The sequence below is a fragment of the Enhydra lutris genome, unplaced genomic scaffold (genome assembly GCF_002288905.1).
Source record: "Enhydra lutris kenyoni isolate GAN:26980312 unplaced genomic scaffold, ASM228890v2 scaffoldscaffold113, whole genome shotgun sequence".
Classification (NCBI taxonomy): domain Eukaryota; kingdom Metazoa; phylum Chordata; class Mammalia; order Carnivora; family Mustelidae; genus Enhydra; species Enhydra lutris.
Genome location: NW_019154197.1, coordinates 869,531 through 892,422, shown reverse-complemented (window position 1 = coordinate 892,422; position 22,892 = coordinate 869,531). Strand labels below are relative to the sequence as shown.

Genomic DNA, 22,892 nt, shown 5'->3' with positions numbered 1-22,892 from the left:
TTTATTTATTTATTTGACAGACAGAGATCACAAGTAGGCAGAGAGGCAGGCAGAGAGATAGAGGAGGAAGCAGGCTCCCTGCTGATGAGCAAAGAGCCTGATGCAGGGCTGGATCCCAGGACCCTGAGATCATAACCCTAGCCGAAGGCAGAGGCTTTAGCCCACTGAGCCACCCAGGTGCCCTGGTTTGGATTTTTAAGATAATATCTTATGTTTTGAACATAAAAAAAATGTCAGGGTTGAAGGGTAAAGGTTATTTTAGTTTTAAGGAAACTAGGTAGACATGACAATAGTTTTGAAAAATCTTTGGGTAGATTTTGAATTATATAAATGATACAGAGTTTTTTTGGGGAGACACCTGGGCGGCTTAGTTGGTTAAACATCCGACTCTTGATTTTGACTCAGGTCATGATCTTGAGGTCTTGGGATTGAGCCCTGTGTTGTGCTCTGCACTCAGTGGGAATTTGCTGCTGCTTCTCCCCCTCACCTGCTTGAATATCGTCTCCTGCTCTCAAATAAATAAAACCTTAAAAAAAAAAAACAACAAAAAACTCTCCTTCTCCCCTCTGCCTCTCTCCCCCCTTAAAAAAGGTGTTTTTGTTTGTTTGTTTCTGGAATTTGGATAACTGAATATGAATTTTCTAGCAGGTTGTATTACTTTATGATTAACACTGACATAAAGTGACCATCTAGATAAGTATGAAAAAGCATTTCCTGTAATTATAAGGTAATTCTTCGTAAGAAAGCATTCTGACACAGTTGGCAGATTTTTTCTTTTTTTTTAAAGATTTTATTTATTTATTTGACAGAGATCACAAGTAGGCGGAGAGGCAGGCAGAGAGAGAGGAGGAAGCAGGCTCCCCGCTGAGCAGAGAGCCCGATGTGGGGCTCGATCCCAGAACCCTGGGATCATGACCTGAGCCGAAGGCAGGGGCTTTAACCCACTGAGCCACCCAGGCGCCCCGGCAGATTTTTTCTTAGTGTTACATTAAAATGGTGCATCTAACTGTAGTTGGTTTGTTAGAGTCACTGAAATAGAGTATTTTTTTTATAGATTTAGGTTGTTTTTTAATGGACTGTCATGAAATTGCTTCCATAAAGTAATTGGAAAAGCCTTATATAAACTTGTAAAATATTCTGTGGGAAAAATACTGTCTTTGGAAAAGTTTCTGGAAGGTTTGGATTAGAGGTCAGTTTAAAGTTATTAAAAGAAAAAGAAAAAAGTTACTAAAAAATATGTGACATTTCTAGAAAGGGGGAGAAAAGGTAAAGACACAAAAGCAAGATAGCAGAAAACTTTTTTTAAAAGCACATGAGACCCCCTATTTGTTACCTAAGTAGGGTCATTAAGCCACTTGCAGTTAGGGTGGAGAGAAGTTACTGTTTTTCAAAGAAATCAAACTATCTTTAAGCCCTCTTGGCAGACTTTAAGGAAGGGTTCAAAGTGAGAAAGAGAATATTGTAATTCAAGTCATAGTAGTTTTTTGAAGTGTTATACCAGCCAATGTTATAGCGTATGTTCTGGGTCTGGGCTCTGTTTTCCATACAGGACATCTTTTAATAAAGTAGGGCCCTAACTTAGAATGACTTTTTTTTTTTTTTAAAGATTTTATTTATTTATTTGACAGAGATCACAAGTAGGCAGAGAGGCAGGCAGAGAGAGGGGAAGGGAAGCAGGCTCCCTGACGATCAGAGAGCCTGATGTGGGGCTCTATCCCAGGACCTGGGGTCATGACCTGAGCCGAAGGCAGAGGCTTTAACCCACTGAGCCACCCAGGTGCCCCTAGAATGGCACTTTTAATGTTAGCCTATAGGTTGATATTTGGAGCTTAATTATATAGCTAAAATGTTATTATGAAGAGTTGGAAGAAAATGATTAATTTTATTGAACTTGTAAAATGTATAAATAAGCACATTTAATAAGTCAACAGTGCCTACTGTTTGAGGAAAACAGATTTAAGGTAGAGCTAGATGAAAATGACAGTATTGATGTTTTGTTATTTATTTCCTATGAGTAAAATTGTCTATTAAAATAGGTATTTAATTTTTAAGATACTTTTAAAAAAAAATTTAATTAAAGATCTTTCATTATTTTTAAGTAATCACTACACCTAATGTGGGACTCGAACTTATCACCCTGAGGACAAGAGTTGTATGCTTCACTGACTAAGCTAGCCAGGTGCCCCTTTTTAATTTATTTTTTTTGAATTTTAAGTGGGCTTCATGCCCAGCACAGGGCTCAAACTCATGACTCTGAGATCAAGAGTCACTCTCTCTACTGACTGAGCCAGACAGGCGGTCCAAGATGCTTTCTAAGAAAAACATTCTGAGTTTATTTAAAAAATAAGTGAAAATTAATTTTTAATGTATTCCAGATATAAAACTTTGCAGGCAGGGGCGTGTGGCTGGCTTAGTCAGTGGAGCATGTGAGTCTTGATCTCAGGGTGCTGAGTTCAAGCCCCATGTTGGGTGTGGAGCCAGTATTAAAAAAATTTTTGCAGCCTTATAAAACTAAGTAAAATGTAAATTTTTTAAAGGTGGGGGCGGGCAAAGGGGGCCAAGGGAAAAGAGAGACTCTTAAGCAAGCTCCATGCCCCAGTGTGGAACCCAGTGCAGCGCTTGATCTCACAACCCTGAGATCATGAGCTGAGCTGAAACCAAGAATTGGATGCTGAACTGAGTGAGCCATCCAGGGGCCCCTAAAATGTGAATTTATAAAACTAAATATGATATTTACTGAAGTTGAAAGACAGGTATATGGGATTATCATATTATTCTTTCTACTTGCATATACTTTACTATTCAGGGGGAAAGGTAGGCAATATTTATTCACAAGTAACTGTACATGTTTTCCTCTGAATGCCTACAACTACTAAATAATGCCATCTCTTGTTTGGTCATTTAGAAGAAATTAGATTTGAATTTGTTTTTTTTTTTTTTATTTTTTTTTTTAACAGGGCTCAATACGTTGATGCCCTCATTAAAATCAGGTTCTTAATATTAGAGGATTTAAAATGAGGCGATAGGCAACAAACAGGTTACTGCTATAACCATGAAGCTATTGAAAATTGTTTTTTTTGAAAAAGATGCTAAGGAAGATTTGCACATAGAGAAATGCTCATGGTATATTTAATGAAAAAAGCAGGACATTAACTGTAGGATATAATGTCAGTTTTTACATTCTTCATACAAACACATACTGGAGAGATTTGGAAGAAAATACACTGACATGTTAACATGTTCTATTTGAATGATAGGACCATGATACGTTTTTTTCATTTAAATTTTTCTCTTTCTGTATTCTTTTATTAAAAAGCAGGCAAAAATTTAAAAAAGTATATAATACTTGTTTTCATTTAGAATGCATTAGTTGTGATATCTGGTGGTGCAGCTGGTTAAGCGTCTGCCTTTGGCTCAGGTTGTGATCCCAAAGTCCTGGGATTGAGCCCTGAGTCAGGCTCCCTGTTCGGCGGGGGGTCTGCTTCTCCCTCTGTCCCTACCCCTGCTCATTCTCATTCTCTCTCTCTTTCTCTCTCTCTCGGTGTGCGCACAATCTTTCTCTCAAATAAATAAATCTTTAAAAAAAAGAGTGCAGGGGCACCTGGGTGGCTCAGTGGGTTAAGCCGCTGCCTTCGGCTCAGGTCATGATCTCAGGGTCCTGGGATCGAGTCCCGCATTGGGTTCTCTGCTCAGCGGGAGCCTGCTTCCCTCTCTCTCTCTCTCTCTCTCTCTGCCTGCCTCTCCATCTACTTGTGATCTCTGTCAATAAATAAATAAAATCTTAAAAAAAAAAAGAGTGCATTAGTTTTTAAGCATGGTCATGACAAGGATGTTCTCTGTCTCTTTAAGATTCAAGTATTTACATGAGATAGAAGGAAAAAGATTATTGCTCTGGTAAGAGATGAAGGTTGAGAGAATGAGGGGAAGGAAATATTGTTAAAGGTAAATGTATAGATATGAGAGATTGCTTATAGCTAGTAATTTACACTTAAGGGAGTGGAAAAATAAAGATCACTCTGCCTTTGTAGACACCTTGAAAGGCAAGAAGAGGACTTACAAGTATAGATATTATATAGAAATGTTCTTGGGGCGCCAGGTGGCTCAGTCGGGTAAGCATCTGCCTTCAGCTCAGGTGGTGATTCCAGAGTCCTAGGGTCAAGCCCTGCGGCAGCCTTCTTGCTCAGCAAGGAGTCTGCTTCTTTGTCTCCCTCTGCGTCTCACCACCGCCCCCCCAAGCTCATTCTCTGTCTCTGCTCAGCCACTCTCTCAAATAAATAAATTAAAAATCTTCAAAAAAAAAAAAAAAAAAAAAAAAGGAAGAAAGAAAAGGTTCTTTACTCCAGCTAGCAGCCTGACTCAGTAAAGCTTGCTTTCCACAGGTAGAGGAGGACAGAAGACGACAGCTAGTTTTATGTATGGGCTATTCATAAAATTCAGTTATCTAAGGAATTTCCTGTTTAGTTCTTGGCTACATTGTTTATTTTGAGTTTAGCTCTTTTAAATAATTAACTTTTTCTTTTAAAGCTGAACATGTATATTTCCATTTTAAGCAAACTTCATCAATGGCATAAGGCAGGGATGGCAAATGGGTTTCCTATCACATGTCAACTCCTGGAGTGATTACTTAAGAGTTTTTAGACTTTACAGAGAAGACTGCTATAATTAACAATGTCTGTTTTAGCTCCTTGGAGAAATGCTGGCTATTTGTCTTTTAGTTTATAATCCATTTTGTATGATCCTTGGAACATACTAAAGCTGTTGGTAGTGATTCAGTTAAAGTATTAAAAAAAAAGGAGGGAGACTAACTATTGGATACCAAACTTACTGACTGAAATAAACAACAGCAGCAATTCTTGTGTAGACTTTACTTTTAAATTTAGTGGCCTGTAGAGGAAAATAACGATAACTGTTTTCAGTAAAGTAGCTGCAATCGACATGTGGGTATTGGGCACTTTCTAAAATGTGGCTAGTGTGAATTTTTAAATTTCACTTAGTTTTAGTTATTTTAAATATAAATTAAAAATGGAAACTGTAAAATATTTTCTATTTAACGTAACTCTGTTGTTTTGGTAGGAGTACATTTTACTTAAAGAATTGCATTGGGGGTGCCTGGGTGGCTCAGTGGGTTAAAGCCTCTGCCTTCAGCTCAGGTCATGATCCTGGGGTCCTGGGATCGAGTCCCGCATCGGGCTCTCTGCTTGGCAGGGAGCCTGCTTCCTCCTCTCTCTCTCTCTCTGCCTGCCTGTCTACCTGTGATCTCTGTCTGTCAAATAAATAAATAAAATCTTAAAAAAAAAAAAAAAAAAAAAAAAAGAATTGCATTGGAACATTCATAGGAGGTTTTATGTCCGGGCCTGTAAGTGGCGCCCATTTCAACTCTGTCATTCCATTGACAGTATTTAGGTTTATGATCATGTGATTAGGGAAGCTGGAAAATAAAGCATAATTCTATGCTGTAGAGGAAGGGAGACTAGATTTTAGTGCAAAGCTAGTCTTTCCTACTCTTGTGAAAGAAAAGTGCAATGTGTAGACTAAAAACAAAAAGGCAGATGAAACTCTAAAATTTAGTGGATGAGTGAAAATAACCAAGTATCACTCCAGATTAAATCTGCTTAATTTGGTAAATATACTAAGAATAGAAGTACTTCATTAGGTTCATAAAGGGCATATATACCTTCATAAAAGTCAGTTGCCCAAAAAACCAGTTCAGTAAAGCAAGAAAAAGTGGAAGGTATACAGATTGGAAAATAAGAAGTAAAACCATCTTTAATGATTGTCTCTGTATATAATAGCCCAAGAAATCTATAAAAAAACAACTGCAGCAAATAATACAGCAGTGTTGCAGGATTAAAAGGTCAGTATTCAAAGATCAGTTGTACTTCTATAAGCTTGCAGTTGCAATTGAAATGATAAAAACAGTACCATTCATGAGAGCATCAAAAATATGAAATATATAGGGATAAATTTAACAAAATGTTTGCAGTTGGTACACAAAAACTTTAAAGATTTTATTTATTTAATTGACAGAGATCACAAGTAGGCAGAGAGGCAGGCAGAGAGAGAGGGGGAAGCAGGCTCTCCACGGAGCAGAGACCCCGATGTGGGGGCTCGATCCAAGGACCCTGGGATCATGACCTGAGCCGAAGGCAGAGGCTTTTAACCCACTGAGCCACCCAGGCGCTCCAGTACACAAAAACTTTAAATTCTCTCAGCAGTTAGGTCTTTAGACCTAAATAATAGGAGTGGGTTTTTGTGTTCACAACTGGAAGATGCAGTATTATTAAATGGCAGTTTTCTCCAAATTGATTTATAGATTCAGTGTAATTCCACTCAAATTTTCAGCAGGCTCTTCTGTGGAAGTTGACAAACTGATTCTAAAATTACATGAAAGTGCAAAAAACTTAAAAATACCTAAAACAATCTTGAAAAAGAAAAATCTGGGGGACTTCAACTACCAGTCTTCAAGAGTTACTAAAGTGGGGCGCCTGAGTGGCTCAGTTGGTTAAGCCTCTGCCTTCAGCTCAGGTCACGATCTCAGGGTCCTGGAATCGAGCCCAGCATTGGGCTGCCTGCTGGGCTGGAAGCTTGCTTCTCTCTCTCCCACTTCCTCTGCTTGTGTTCCCTCTCTCACTGTCTCTCTCTGTCGAATAAACAAATAAAACCTTAAAAAAGAAAAAAAGATGTTAACTAAATCTACAGTAATCAATTCAGTATAGTACTAGATGAGGATCATCCATTTAACAATGGAACCCAAAAAAGAGCCCTGAAATGACCCACATCTCTGCAGTCAATTGATTTTTAAATAAGTGCCAAGACAATTCATTGAAGAAAAGGATAATTTGGGGTGGCTCAGTCATTGGACGTCTGCCTTTGGCTCAGCTCACCATCCCAGTGTCCTGGGATCAAGCCCTGCATGGGGCTCCCTGCTCAGCCGGAGGCCTGCTTCTCCCTCTCCCACTCCTCCTGCTTGTGTTCTCTCTCTTGCTGTCTCTGTCAAATAAATAAAATCTTAAAAAAAAAAATAGTTTCAGGATTTTTTTTCCCCCCTCTTTGAATTATCGTTGTCTTAAAGATAAATCCGATTAAGAATGAACAATCAAGAGGCACCTGGGTGGCTCAGTCAGTAGGTGTCCAGCTCTTGATTTTTGCTCAGGTTATGACCTCAGGGTGGTGAGATGAGCCCCTCATTGCTCCACACTGGGTGTGGAGCCTGCTTAATTTTCTCTCCCCCTTTCTCCTCTGCCCCTCCCTGACCCCCTCTAAAAAAAAAAAAAAACAATGAACAATCAAATTACTGTGCTTTGATGTCCATTTTTATGTCCCCTTTGGTTAAGCCACTAATTGGATATGCAGGCCCATTTGATTAATTTTATATTTAATTTTGGGTAATTTTTTAAAATTTAATTTTATTGTATAATTGTATACATTATTTACATAGTTCTAAAAACAAATCTATAATAAAACAAGGTATGTTTAAAGAATGTTAGCTATGTTCCCTCCAACCTGTTTAACCCCTCACCTTACATGTAATTATTTTTTAGTTTTTATTTTTTTAAAGAATTAATTTATCCATTAGCACATGAGTGAAGGGGAGGGACTGAGGGAGAAAGAAGCAGACTCCCTGTTGAGTGGGGAGCTCGATGTGGGGCTTGGTACCAGGGCCATGAGATCATGACCTGAGCTGAATGCTTAATTGACTAAGCCACGTGAGTGCCCCTAAATGTAATTATTTTTTTATGTTACTGATTTATTTGAGGGAGAGAGAGTTCATGTGTGTGTTTGTGTGTGTGTGTGTGTGTGTGTGTGTGTGAGAGAGAGAGAGAGAGAGAGAGAGCGCACAAGCAGGGGGAGCTACAGAGGGAGAAGGAGAGGCAGGTTCCCCACTAAGCAGGGGTCCTGATGCAGGGTTCTATCCCCGGACCCTGGAGATCATGACCTGAGCCGAAGGCAAACACTTAACTGACTGAGCCACCTAGGCACCCCTAAATGTAATTATTTTTTTTTAAATGTTATGGTTTAGGGGCACCTGGTGGCTCAGTCAGTTGCGTTCAATTCTTGGTTTCTGCTCAGGTCATGAACTCAGGGTCCTGGGATTGATCCCTTTCTTGGGCTTAATGCACAGCCAGGAATCTGCTTTCTCTTTTTTCCTTTGTCTCCCCACCTCATGCACTCACTCAATCTCCCTCTGAAATAAATAAGTCTTAAAAAAATAAAAAGTTTATTCTTCTTTATTAGAAAATATAGGGGCGCCTGGGTGGCTCAGTGGGTTAAAGCCTCTGCCTTCAGCTCAGGTCATGATCCTGGGGTTCTGGGATCGAGCCCCGCATCAGGCTCTCTGCTCAGCGGGGAGCCTGCTTCCTCCTCTCTCTCTGCCTGCTTCTCTGCCTACTTGTCTGTCTGTCAATAAAATAAAATCTTAAAAAGAAATATAAGCAAATATTTTCATATCTTTCCCTATTTCTTAAATGGTAGCATTCCAGAAACATTTTTTTTTCCCCATCTTGTGTTTTTCACCTTAGCAGTATTCTGGAGATCACAGTGTAGTGGTAATAATAACATTCCTTATTGCAGCAGTATAGCACTCCATTGTTTAGAGAGCTCATAATTTATTCAGTCCTCTGTTGATTAGATGGGTTGTTTCCAGTCTTTGACTATCATAAATAGTGGTATCATGCATAACTGCATTATATATTTTTGCCAGTGATTCTTTGAGGTAGATTCCTAAAGTCAGATTACTGGGACAGAAAATAAATTGGTATGTAATTTTGCTGGTTATCACCAGCAATGTATCAGGGAGTATTTTCTTTTTTAAAAGATTTTATTTATTTATTTATTTATTTATGAAAAAGCAAGCAAGCATGTGTGAGGGGGAGAGGTCGAGGCAGAGAGAGAGGAAAAGAATCCTCAAGCTGACTCTTCACTGAGCAGAGTCCAATGATCCCAGGACCCCGAGATCAAGCAGAAATCAAAAGTTGACAGCTTAACCGATGAGCCACCCAGGCACCCCCTGCATTTATTTTCTTCCTACCTTCCTCCCTCCTTTCTTCCTTTCAGATTTTATTCATCTGACAGAGAGAGAGAGAGAGAGAGAGAGAGAGAGAGAGATCACAAGCAGTGGGAGGGGCAGAGGGAGAGGGAGAAGCAGGCTCCCTGCTGAGCAGAGAGCCGGATTCGGGGCTCAATCCCAGGACCCTGGGATCATGACCTGAGCTGGAGGCAGACGCTTAACCAACTGAGCCACCCAGGTGCCCCTGCATTTCTTTTTTTAAAGTGAATCAGGTTGAATATCTTTTCAAATGGTTAAAAATGATTGTATTGCCTTTTTGGTGAACTGTTAGACCTCTTTTTTCTTTATTGATTCTTGGTCTGTTTCATTTTTAGATTATATATTAATGATATTTACCCTTTATTTGTGATCCCCTTACATAGAGTTTATCACTTTTTTTTGAACTTTGTTCTGAGCTTTGCTTTGAACTTTGCCTCTGAATTTTCTCACCACCTGAATTCTGAGTTATGTACAGGACTTTGGGAAGAATGGGTGGTAAAGGTTTGCTTTATAAATTTCACAGTAGTTTTGTGGAGATGAGAGATGTGGTTATAATGGATAACAGGGAGGTTGGAGTTCTGATGTTGATTAATGTAAACAGGAATATAAGATGGAATGGATTTAATCTCTGTCATTGTTGGTAGGTGTTGGGATTTTTTGTTAACATTTGTTAAGTAGAGCCTCTGGATGGTGAGCCAAGGTTCAGTAAAAGACTGCAAGGGAAAGTGGAATAGAGAAGTTTATTACTCACAAGTCCTGGGGATACACAGTATAATGTCCCCAGGGGACACGGGGAGTTCAGTGCAGGATGTAGGCAGGCAGTGAGCAGCAGGACTTGGGGTACATGCTTTCATTAGGGTCCTCAGGTGCAGCGCTCTGGGTTTTCCAGGCAAATTCTGGATTGGCCTGTTCAAACCAAAAACTATAAATAGGGTTTTGATAAGCTCCAAGGTGGTCTTATCTATGCGGCACAAAAGGGGAAGGAGCTGAGAGATTGGAGAGATTGTTTATCACAAGGGGGTTTTGGGGAATCCTATCTGGAACTTACATTTACTTGTGACCTTGAGGGCTGTTATCTAGGGAGTGCACTTGTGGGAGGAGGTAGTGTCAATTGAAGGCCCCTGTAGGCCTCTTAGCCACACAAAGTGGATGCTGAGGCAGCAGTATTACAGAGTGGTTTAGCTCAAGTCTCAACAGTGGGTTGGGAGCTTGGGGTTGGCGTAAGGTCCTAAAGACATAATGTGATAAATTGGTGGTTTGAGAGGCTTTAGGTGACTCAGAACCAACTGTGATGTATGCCTCTGATGACAGGCACTTGGTGGCTCCTTTGGTGGACCTCAGTGGATTGGCCACTCAAGAGACAAAGGGTCCCACCGGGCAGATAGGATTTCTGCTATGGCCTCAGCAGTGTCCTGAAACTATCATCAGACTTACCTGATAAGTTTTTTTATTTTATTGGGTCTTTCCATTAAAAAAATATAATTGTAACTTTGCCTTTCTATAGAATATATGTTTAATGAACATTAACACAAGTAAGTATTTTTTGTTTGTTTGTTTGTTTGTTCTTATTTTCAGGCTGCCGACAAGAGAAAAGCTTTAGAAGAGACCAAAGCCTACACAACCCAATCCCTAGCTAGTGTTGCTTATCAGATAAATGCATTGGCTAACAATGTCCTCCAATTGCTGGATATCCAAGCCTCTCAGCTTCGGAGAATGGAGTCTTCCATCAATCATATCTCACAGGTAATAGCTTGTGAAAGGCTTTACATTCACATTTAAGCAGCTGGCAGAATAGAAGTCACATAGTCAAAGAAGTAGATGCCTAAAAATACGGATTCTTTACTCATCTTAATGACTGTAGTTATTTTACGTTCAGCTTTGAGTTCAGTATACCTACTCTTCTTTTTTTTTTTTAATTTTTTGTGTTTGTGATAAAATATACATAGCATGAAATTTATCATTTTAACCGTTTTTTAGTGTATAGATCATTGGTATTAAATGTATTCATACTGTTGTGTAACCATTACCAGTTATCCTACTGTTAAAGCCTTTTTTTGGGGTAAAATAAATTGCACATAATTAAAGCACACAATTTTACAAATTTTGATACACATACTATCCCGGAGACCATAATCACATTCAAGATACTGAACATACCTCACCCCCCAATTTTTTCAGCCTTCTTTGTTATCCTACCTTTCTATCCCCTGTTCTCAGATTCTCCGTCACTATGGATTAGTTTATATTTTCTAGAATTTTATATAAATAGAATTATATGCTATATACTGTTTTTCTGTCTTTTTCAGCATAATTATTTTGAGATTAATCCATGTTATTGTGTGTAAAAATATTTCACTACTTTTTTATTGCTGAGTACTACTCCATTGCTACACTTCTGTAAAAAAATCCATTGACATAGTGATGAACATCTGGATTGTTTTGGGGTTTTGTCTATTACAGATAAAACTTCTGTGAACATTAGTGTACAAGTCTTTATATGGCCATACATTTTTATCTCTCTTGGGTAAATACCTCTTGAGTAGAATGGTAGATAGGGTACGCGGTAGATGTCTGTTTAACTTTATTACTAACTCTATGCCTGAATTATTTTCCAAAATGACTATACCATTTCATCTTCCTCCTGGCACTGTATGAAAGTTTTAGTTGCCTCACTTCCCCCCCCCCCCAGCACTTGATATGGTCAGTCCTTTTAGTTTTAGTTATTCAATTAAGTATTTTAGCCATTCTAATACTGGGGTTTTAGTTTCCATTTCCCTGGCGATTATTAATGATGTCGAGCATCTTTTCATGTGGCTCCATAGGTTTTAGTATTTTAAGGGTTGCTCATTTTTTGTCAGATTATTCCAAAGGATATCATATTTTTTGGCTGTTGTAAATGGTATTTTTTTATAGCCTTAGTGTGATTGTTCATTTTTTGCTTGCATGTAGAGAAATTGAATTGATATTTATATACTTATTTTGTATCCTTGTTAAAGTCACTTAATAGTTATGGTAGCTATTGTACAGGTTTCATTGGATTTTCTACATAGAGGATTATATAAATACAATTTTAGTTTTGCTTCTTCACTTTTCTCTTCTTACCTCACCTCTCCTCTCTCTCCTCCCCCTCCCTGGTCCTTCCTTCTTTTCTTTCCTTTCTGCTCCTTTTTATTTTCTTCTTTGCCTTATTGCACTAGTTTGATGCTTCAAGAAAATGTTGAGTAGGAGCAGTGAAAGTGGACATTGTTCTTTTTATTTTCGTAAGAAAGCACTTAGTTTATCACTATTATGTGTATTACAGATTTTTCAGAAATATGCTTTATGAGATTGAGGAGGTTGCCTTCTAGGTGCAGTTTGCTGAGAGTTCCTACCAGGAGTGGATGATGGATTTTGTTAAATGCTTTTTCTGTGTCTGTTGAAATGACTTTTTTTTTTTTTTCTTTTTCCTTTTTGAATGTTAAACTAGCCTTGCCTTCCAGGGATAAACTCCATGTGACTATGATGTGTTCTCCATTTCATTGATTGTTAGACTTCACTTGCTAAAATTTTGTTAAGAACTTTTGCTTCTGTGCTCCTGAGAGTTATTGTAATGTCTTTGTCTGGTTTTGGTGTCACTGTAATGCTGGCTTTACAAATATGTTGGACAGTAGTATTCCTTCTTCTTCACTTCTATGGAAAAGTGTCTGTTGAATTGATACTTGTTACCTTTTAAATGTTTGTTAGAATTCACCAGTGAAGCCATCTGGGCCTGGGATTTTTCTTGGCAGGGTGGTTTTAGCACCCTGTTTAGACATTATATTTAATGTCTTTAGTAGATACAGGGCTGTTCTCTTTATCTGTTTCTTCTTGAGTAAGCTTTGTAGTTTTCCAGGAATTTGGCCATTTCACCTATGTTGTTACATTTATTTGCATAAGAGTGTTAATTACATTCCCTTATTCTTTTAATATTTGAAGACTCTGTAGTAATGTCACATGTCTCATTCTTGATATTCTTAAATGGTGTCTTTTCTCCTTTTAAACGATTAATATGGCTAATTCATCAGTTTTATTAATCTTCTAAAAAAAATCCTCAGCCTTTGGTTTCATTAATTTTCTATACTGTTTTTCTGTTCTATTGTGTTGACTTTTATTTTTGTAGTTGATTATTTCATCTTTCCCTTTCCTTGGAATTAATTTACTTATTTTCTACTTTCTTAAAGTAAAAACTGAGATCTGAGAGCCTTTATTTTTTCCTTATACAGGTGTTTTAGGTCTGTAATTTTCCCTTGAAATACTGTGTTATCTATATCTCAAATTTAGGTATGTTGTACTTTCATTTACATTCAGCTTGAAATGATCCTAATTTTCCTTTTTGGTTTCTTCTCTGGCCTAGGGGCTATTTGGAAATATTTCAAGATTTTCAAAGGATCTCTCTGCTTTTGATTTTTTTTTTCTGCTATTGATTTCTAATTTAAATCTGCAGTAGTAAGAAAATACTATATGATATGACTCCTTTCAAATTTATTATAAATTGTTTTATAACCCAGAATGTAGGCTCTCTTGGTAAATGTTTTGTATGCACTTGAGAAGAATGTATATTTTGTTGCAGTTGGATGATGTTCTGTAAACTCATCAGGTCAAGTTGGTTGATAATATTGTTCAATTCTCCTGTATCCATGCTGATTTTATTTCTTCTTGTTTTAATTGTTGAGGAAGGTATGTTGTATCTCTGACTCTAGTTTTTTATGTATTCTATTTCTCTTTGAATTTTTATCATTTTTAATGTATTTTGGAGCTATGTTATTAACATAATACTCTACATGTTTAGGTTTGCAAGTACTGTTGATGGATTTATCATTACAAAAATACTTTTTTTTAAATCATTGGTAAACCCTAGGTTTGACTAAGTAGGCAGATGTAGTTTGTCCAGGCACTGGGAAGGTGGAGTAAGTTCCTGCAGTAGAGGTGCTAACTGGGTCAATTCTCTGAGTTCTCGCACTTTCAGTTCTCAGGTGCACTTAACATCCAAAATTATTGAGAATGCAAGGGTTTTTGGTTTATATGGGAAGATCTTCCAGTATTATATCAGAAATTAAAACTTAAATTTTAAAGTACTTATTAACTTACTTAATAATAAACACAGCCATTACATGTTAATGCAAATAACATTTTAATGAAAAATAACTCTTATCAAAGCAAAAAGATTTGTGAGAAGAGTGGTATTGTTTTTACATTTCTGCACATCTTTTTAATGTTTTGTTTAGTAAAAGACAACTGGATTCTCATGCCTGTTTTTGCATTTAATCTGTTGTGATTGTTGTTTTGGTTGAAATACATGAAGAAAGTCTGGCTTTTCACAGATACATAGTTAGAAAAGGCAGAATGTTGGGGACCCTGGGAATTTTGGACCATAGTTGGAGAACCATTGCATTATGGGGTTATTATATGATATGTATTCTCAATGTCATTTACTGGTCATTATGCTTCCATTAAAAAAAAAAAATCTCCCAAATTTGTCATGTATCTTCACCTATAGTTTTTTCTGGCTTTTTGTTGTACAATTTTTCGTCCATCCTTACTGACTTTAGTGTTACTTTTGGTGAACTTATCCATAATATTATAGGATTTCTGCTGATCCCTAATGTCCTGTTGGTATTTATTTTAGGTTTCCTCAACCAGTTTCTTAAAGATATTTCATGAGTTGTTTTTTTTTTTTAATATTTTATTTATTTATTTGACAGAGATCACAAGTAGGCCGAGAGGCAGGCAGAGAGAGAGGAAAGGAAGCAGGCTCCCTGCTGGGCAGAGAGCCCGATGTGATGCTCAATCCCAGGACCCCGGGATCATGACCTGAGCTGAAGGCAGAGGCTTTAACCCACTGAGCCACCCAGGTGCCCCAATATGTCATGAGTTTTAAGATTAAGCATGCTTTTCTTTGGCACTTGTTGTCAGCTGAATTGTGTTCCCCCAAAATGCGTATGTTGAAGTCCTAATTTCTAGTACCTCAGAATGTGACTGTTTTTGGAGATAGGGTTTTTAAAGAAGTAATTATGTTAGAATGGGATTACTGGGTGGGCCCTTATCCACTAGGGTTGGTGTCCTTTTTTTTTTTTTTTTTTTTTAAAGATTTTATTTATTTGAGAGAGGGAGAGAGCCAGTGAGTGGGGAGAGAGGCAGAAGGAGAGAGAACCCAAAGCAGACTGTGCTGAGCGGGGAGCCCAACTCAGGGGCTTGGTCCCAAGACCATGAGATCACGACCTGAGCAGAAACCGAGTTGGACAGTCAACTGACTGAGACAGCCAGGTGCCCCTGATTGGTGTCCTTGTAAGAGGAGACGATTAGGACATAGACACACATAGAAGAAAGACCATGTGAAGACATACAGAGAAGAGGGCCTTTTACAAGTCAAAGACAGAGTTTTTTAGAACCCTGCTGACATGTTGATCTTAGATTTCTAGCCTCCAGAATCATGAGAAAATTAATTTTTGTTGTTTAAACCTTCTAGTTGTAGTACTTTGTTATGGCAGCCTGTTATGATGGTCTTGGCTAAGAATGCCCTAGACTCTTACCCGGGCCTGTATTTAACTCATTTCAAGGGTTAATGAACAAGGGCCCCTACTGCCATCGGGGCCCTTGTTTTGGCTGGACTAGCTCTCATGGCTCTTACTGATTCAGGACCACCTCCTAAAACTAACAGGGAACTTTAAAAAACAAGATGTATTATTTATAGGTCTTGAAGAGTAAATGGCGCTCTCCAGGGCCACATAAAGGCTCTATATCAAGGCTGCAAGTAGAGAGGGAGGGAGGGAGAATGAGCCTGTTGTATAGTCAGAGGGTGGGGTGTGCTAGGGTTTTGCAGGTTCAGTCTGTTGGTGATCTCCGGGATCATGACTGTTGGTGAATTTAAAGTGTCAGAGTGGGAATTAGGATAGAGAAGGAAAAAATGGAGTCACTCAAGCAGTTAGTTGCCTAGGTTACTGAACGCTTTTTGAAAGGAGAATGTCATGGATGGGGGTAACCTGGTTTCCTATGTAGTTGTTTTGCTAGTAGCTATCCAGTATAGCTAGTAATATGTGTATTTGAGATGGATGTGTTTGGAATGGATGCCTCACCAATCAAAAGCTTAATGCCATACACTTATAGGAGATAACTCTAGCAAACTCATCTAGTATGCATGGGTCATCTTTAGTACTATCATGTCTATATTTTTTGTTAACTATTAAGGATTATAAACTGTTAATCAGAACCTGAACCAATAGGTGGAAAGATACAGTGCAGATTGTTGAGTGTCATTTAAAATGAAAAGGCATGAAAATAAAAAAGTAAAAAATAAATAAATGAGAAAGTTTGATATGTTGAGTTAGCACCCAATGGCTGGGAACATTCAGTAATACTCATAAGATTGGCTGATTTACCATGGAAAAAAATATATTAAGAATTCTAATAGATTTATATATTCGGAATTCTAATGGGTTTATATATTCATCTGACATTTTAAAGATGAACCACATGGTACTAAGCTGAGTGATAGTCCTCAAAGGTATCCAAGTCTTAATCCCTAGAAATATATTACTTTATATGACAGGACTTTGAGGATGTAAGTTAAAGATCTTGAGCTGGGGACATTATCCTGGATTATCCAGGTATGTTATAAATATGATCGTATATGTCCTTATAAGAGGGAGGGAGAGGGGTGCCTGCATGGCTCTATTGGTTGGGTGTCTGATTCTTGATTTCTTCTTGGGTCACAATCTCGATCAGTTGTGAGATTAAGCTTCCGTTGGGCTCTGTTCTAGGCCTGGAGCCTGCTTGGGATTCTCTTTCTCTCACTCCCTCTGACACTACCCTCCCACTCCCAACACACTTGGGCTTATCCTCTGTCTTTAAAAATAAAAAAAGAGGCAGAAGAGAATTTGACCTAGAAGAGTAGAAATCAAAATGGTTATATATAAGAACAGACATTAGAATGATGTGGTGACAAGCCCAGGAATACCAGAAGCTGGAAGAAGCAAGGAAAGAGATTCTCCCTTGAAACTTTCCAAGGGAGCATGGTCCTTTTGATACTTTCATTTAGTTCTATAAAATTCAGTTTGGGTTTCTGGCCTCTAGAACTGTAATTGAATACATTTCTGTTGTTTTAAGCCACTAAGTTTGTAGTAGTTTGTTACAACAGCATTAGAAAACTAATACATATGATACAATAAATCAGTTCTAAATATGCTATGACTTTATATTTGTGTAAATCTTCGGTAGAGATAGTTTGTCATCTTCATAATATGGATTAAAATTGTATTTTTATTTTATTTATTTTTTAAAAAAGATTTTATTTATTTATTTGACAGAGATCACAACTAGGCAGAGAGGCAGGCAGAGAGAGAGAGAGAGAGAAGAAGGGAAGCAGGCTCCCTGCTGAGCAGAGCCTGATACGGGGCTCGATTCCAGGACCCTGAGATCATGACCTGAGCCGAAGGCAGAGGCTTTAACCCACTGAGCCACCCAGGCGCCCCAAAATTGTTTTTTTTTTTTTTTTTAAAGATTTTATTTATTTATTTGACAGAGAGAGACACAGCGAGAAAGGGAACACAAGCAGGGGGAGTGTGAGAGGGAGAGGGGAAAGCAGGCTTCCCACTGAGCAGGGAGCCTGATGCACGGCTCCATCCCAGGACTCCAGGATCATGACCCGAGCCGAAGGCAGATGCCTGATGATGGAGCCACCCAGGCACCCTAAAATTGTATTTTTTAAGGGGTATTACAAAATTGTATGATATCTTAAAATCATGAGGAAAATAAGAGAAATTCCTCAATCTTCCTGCCAAAGTTCTATTATGAAATAGTATTTTTTATCTTTACCTTTGTTATTTTAAGGCTGATATACAATCTAACCAGTTGCTAACTTTCCTCTATTTTTCTTTTACATACTAAGATTCAACAGTCAAACATTTTAGGGTACATTTCTTCATCTCCTCTTTGGATGGATGACATCTTTTATTAATGGAGTTTAATGAGACAGTCTTCCTTTTAATAGTCATTAACAAGATGGGTTTATAGAGAAACAAGCTATAGTAAATGTGTGCTAGTAAAGAATATAGGTTTTCGGGGCACCTGGGTGGCTCAGTGGGTTAAGTCTCTGCCTTCGGCTCAGGTCATGATCCCAGAGTCCTGGGATCGAGCCCCGCATCGGGCTCTCTGCTTAGCAGGGAGCCTGCTTCTCCCTCTCTCTCTGCCTACCTCTCTGCCTACTTGTGATCTGTCAAATAAATAAATAAAAATCTTAAAAAAAAAAAAAAAGAATATAGGTTTTCTCAGTAAGTACATGGCGCAGAACATATAAATGTTTATTTGTAGGAGTTGAGGGACTAAACCTTGTCTTGGCACTAGACTTTGTCTTACTATTATCCAAAATAAAATTGTTTTAACTACTGTATGGATAAACATTTGTTTCAAAATGAGTTATTCTACCAGGGACTCTTATAGCTCCTATCACAGTGCCTGGTACTTAATATGTGCTTCCATGTGAGTTGAAGAAATTTTTGAATTTTGGTTATGTTTTAGACATTATCTGAAAAATTTGAAGTTAAGTAAAAATACTCTAAAATGTAGCAAAGATTTCTGGTATAGCTTTGGTCATCTACTTCTCATTATATTCTTTCTATATATATATTTGATTTATATCATATGATTTGTAACATTTTGATATATAACATATGACTTGTATCATTAATATGTGTGTGTTATGTATTTTACTATAAATTCAGGTTTGTTTTTTTTTCCCCTAAGAAAATGTATTAACTTTATTTTTCAGACTGTTAATTATTGGTATGACACTAGAGGTTCCTGCCATCAGATGCCTTGCATGAATTTGCATGTTTATTTGAGGAAATTAGGTCAGGGATCAGTAAATGATGATCCATGTGGGCTAAATTCAGTCCTCCTCTCATTTTTTGAAAAATAAAGTTTTATTGGAACATAGCAGCATTTTTTTTTTCACATGTTGCTATGGCTGTTTTCACTTTTGCAGTAACATGGTTGAGTAGTTATGACAGACACCATATGGCCTATAAAGCCTAAAATATTTACACTCTGGCTCTGTTCAGACAAAGTTTGCTGACCCTTCATGCAGTATTATACAAACTTATGTTTCAAAAGATTTTAAAAAGTTTTTTGGGATTTAATACCACTTTCTCCAACTACTTACAATAACTTTTTTTAAAGATAATTTTTCTGGAGGTTGATTTGCTGAGCCAGAAATTGTAAGGAATGGGGCTTGCATGATTTGGATTGCATGATGATACAAATTCTACAAGTTCTGTGGCTTCATTCCTTATGTATCTCAGCATAGAAAAGTTAGCTTGTATAAGAAATGATGGAGGAAGCCCCATTAGAAGTGTGATATTCTGGCATCACTTGGTAAACTGCAGTGCTATTTTGACATTAACCACCCAGACTCATGATGGCTCCCATTTCAGATGGCCAGTAGGAAGTTGAATCCCCATTCTACCCACAATTCTGACCAACTGGTCACAGATCTTCAGTGGGATGGGGTTGGTGGGGGGTGTCTTACAACCCCCCCAAGATGTGGTCATTTATTAGAATGACTCAGAATGCAGGAAGGCACTATTGTTGTGGTTACAGTTTTATTTTAAAGCAAACAGATTGGAACGAGCCAAATGAAGAGACACGGGACAGAATGCGATGGTCCCATACACAAAGCTTCTGTATCCCTTCCTGTGGAATCAGGGCACATCACCCTCCCAGCACATCAGTGTGTTGTTTATCAATCACGAGGCTCTACTGAGCTTTGGTGTCCAGAGTTTGTTTCACATGTAGGCATGATTGATTGAATCATTGGCCATGTAACTGAACTCTGTCCCCAGCCCTCTTTCCCGACTCAGAAGCTCAGCTGTCAGAGCCTCAACATTAGTCAAATGATTGGTCTTTCTGGTGACCAGCCCCCATCCTGAGCCATCTTGTTATCATAAACAAAGATACCCCCATTATTGGGGAAATTCCAAGGATTATAAACTCCCTCCCAGAAGCAGAGACAAAGGCCATTCAAATTCTTTATTATACAGTAGCTATCAAATTTGAGGGTTTATGGCCCGAAATAAGTTAGTAAGAACCAAAAGTTAGTAATGCATTTGTTTCATGGTTGAATTTGTGATTTAATTTGTTCATATTGAAGTTTATATAAAACGTGTTTGGAGGATTGCTTTGTCAATTTGTTTTATATAAACAGTTTTTGCTGCCATAGAACACTAGATCAAAAGATGTGATTTATAGGATTTTTTTTTTAATAAAGATTTTATTTTTTTATTAGAGCACAAGCAAGGGGAGCAGCAGGGAGAGGGAGAAGGGGACTCTCTGCTGAGCAGGGAGCCCAGTGGGGGGACTCAATCCCAGGACCCTGAGATCAAGACCTGAGCTGAAGGCAGAGGCTTAACCAACTGAGAAACCCAGGTGCCCCTGTAGGATGTTTCTTTTCATATACTGATACTTAAAGTGTAGTATATTTATAGAAGTAGATTTCTTAAATTGGTAATTCTGTAGAATACTTAGCATTTTAGATAACTGAAATTTTCTATTTTAATCATGTAATAGAAATTTTTCTAATACATGTGCCACCTTTTATATTTATGGGTAGACTATAGGTAATCCCACTCCTCCCTTTCCCACATGACAGAATTTGCAGGTTTTCTGTGCATAAACAAATCTCTGAGAACTGCACACTTGGGTGAATAACCTCAAAACATGTTTTCTTCTCATGGCTTTTACTTTTTAGGGTAGATTTAATTGGGGTTGGCAATAATAAGATTGATTTGGAAGAGATGGGTATCAAATCTTTGAATTTTCAATATTCCCCTTTCCTTCCTTTCTGCATCTACATTTAGCACTACAACAACCCCAGAGTGGTATTACTTATAGATTATTTGTGCCGAGATGTAGTTCCAGGACTAATACTGTTTTGTTTTTTTTTTAATTTTTGGTTTTTTGCCCCCCTACAATTGTTTCTGGTTTGTGAAGAAAGAAAAGGAGGGTAAATCTAGTGTTCGTGTATATTATAAGTTGGTGAAATGTCAAGTAAGATTTCTAAAAATTTTTTAAATGTTAGTTGAAAGTAGTATTTTTGTTTTTAAAATGTTGTTACTGGCCAGTAAAATCAGTATCCGTTACAATACTTACTCTTCTTCCCTTTTTCTTTCATTTTGTCTGTTTGGTTTTTTGTGGGTTTTTTTTTGTTTCCATTATTTTTTTGGTATTTGATTCTGTCTCTTCTGTCTTTTTAATTTACTGATCTATGAAATTCACAGTTACACTAACCTAAGCCTTTTCATATTCTAGTCACCTAACACATGCATACACACCACTTCTGAGTGAATGAAGGTTGAAAGAGGCTTGTGTCATCAACCTTAGAGGACTGGAAAAACTAATAAATTTTTAGGCTATGGAGAATAGAGGCAAAGCTATGTATTTAGTTTTTATTCTAGAGCTCCCAGTTTTGCAGTAAAAGTTTGCCAGTATCATAAGCTGACCCTGAACTATGCATGTGTGGAATGAAATGCAAGCAACCTAGCCAAGGGAAAAGAGCTGAAACAAAAGTTTCAGCTGCTGTCCATCAGAGGAAACTGTTTGGAGTTCAAGTCCAGCTAAGTTTACTAGTAGTACTTTTTGGAGGACTATAATAGGATTTTGAGTTTCTCCAAGGTTTCAGTTACTATGTGCAAGATCTGTATCATTACTGGACCTATGAAGAAATGGGAAGCATGACCAGAACTCAAGATAAATTAAGACAGTCAGTAGAGCTCAACTCTTACATGTATTGGACAAATAACTGTTTCATTATTTATCAACCCTGAATTCAGGAACTTGAAACTTTTTTTTTTTTTTTTAAAGATTTTATTTATTTATTTATTTGACAGGGAGAGAGATCACAAGTAGATGGAGAGGCAGGCAGAGAGAGAGAGAGGGAAACAGGCTCCCCGCTGAGCAGAGAGCCCGATGCGGGACTCGATCCCAGGACCCCGAGATCATGACCTGAGCCAAAGGCAGCGGCTTAACCCACTGAGCCACCCAGGCGCCCCAGAACTTGAAACTTTTTATAGTTAAAAGGAATTTCAGGGTACTGATTCTAGTTTCATTCTGCAGTATTTTTTCCTCTTGTGTTCCAGTTTGATAGTCTTCTTGCCCTGTAAAACTCCAGAATTCTAAGAACTGGCCTACTAGGGAAGCTGTAATCTCTGATGGTGCCATTGTAATTGCTAAGAATTTGATTCATGCATTCCGATCAAGATTTAGAAAGCTTCTGCCACTTTGTTGCTGCCTCAACTACCTCTTGACACTTGGAGCTGGTGATGGGGTGTTGGAATTTGAGTCCAATCTTGCCTCCACTGTAATTGGCTTCTCAACATCCAGAGAATTAGAGAATGGATTCTGGAGCGGCACTTTGAAAAAAATCTCATATCTCAGCTTGTTTGCCAATAGAGAGTAATGTAAAGGGGTAATAAGAGATCTCCACCTCACTTTTGATTTCTGTAACCCATGAAAGTGTATCATTGACAGGTCTGAAATTGTACCCAGAAGCCCAGCTGTGAGAACAATTGAACAATGTTGGTTTTGGCTTTTTAGCTTCTGCAGAGCAAGATGGTACTCTTGGGGTGGGGTGGAGAGGGTAGAAGGAAGATTGAGTGAGCTAGTCTTGTAGCACACATTGATGTTATCTGCACTCCCCTAGCACTTGAAACACATACCTGTTGCTACATTTACTGTTGGCACTATGTTTCATTGTAGTTGGGAAACTTTTGAAAGGTGGCAGATTGTATTACTCAGTTTTTAAAATTTTAGAGCCAAGCACTAAACCTATCATTGACAA

General features: G+C 38.0%; 1 protein-coding gene across 12 annotated transcripts in view; it reads left to right on the top strand.

The window, feature by feature from the left end:
• Positions 1-22,892, top strand: part of LOC111139700 (abl interactor 1) — a 122,514-nt gene that overhangs the window by 37,634 nt on the left and 61,988 nt on the right. For all 12 annotated transcript variants that reach the window (XM_022492035.1, XM_022492041.1, XM_022492040.1 and 9 more), the window contains exon 2: positions 10,622-10,789. In XM_022492035.1, coding sequence (XP_022347743.1) covers positions 10,622-10,789 — 168 coding nt within the window. The remainder of the gene's footprint in view (positions 1-10,621; positions 10,790-22,892) is intronic.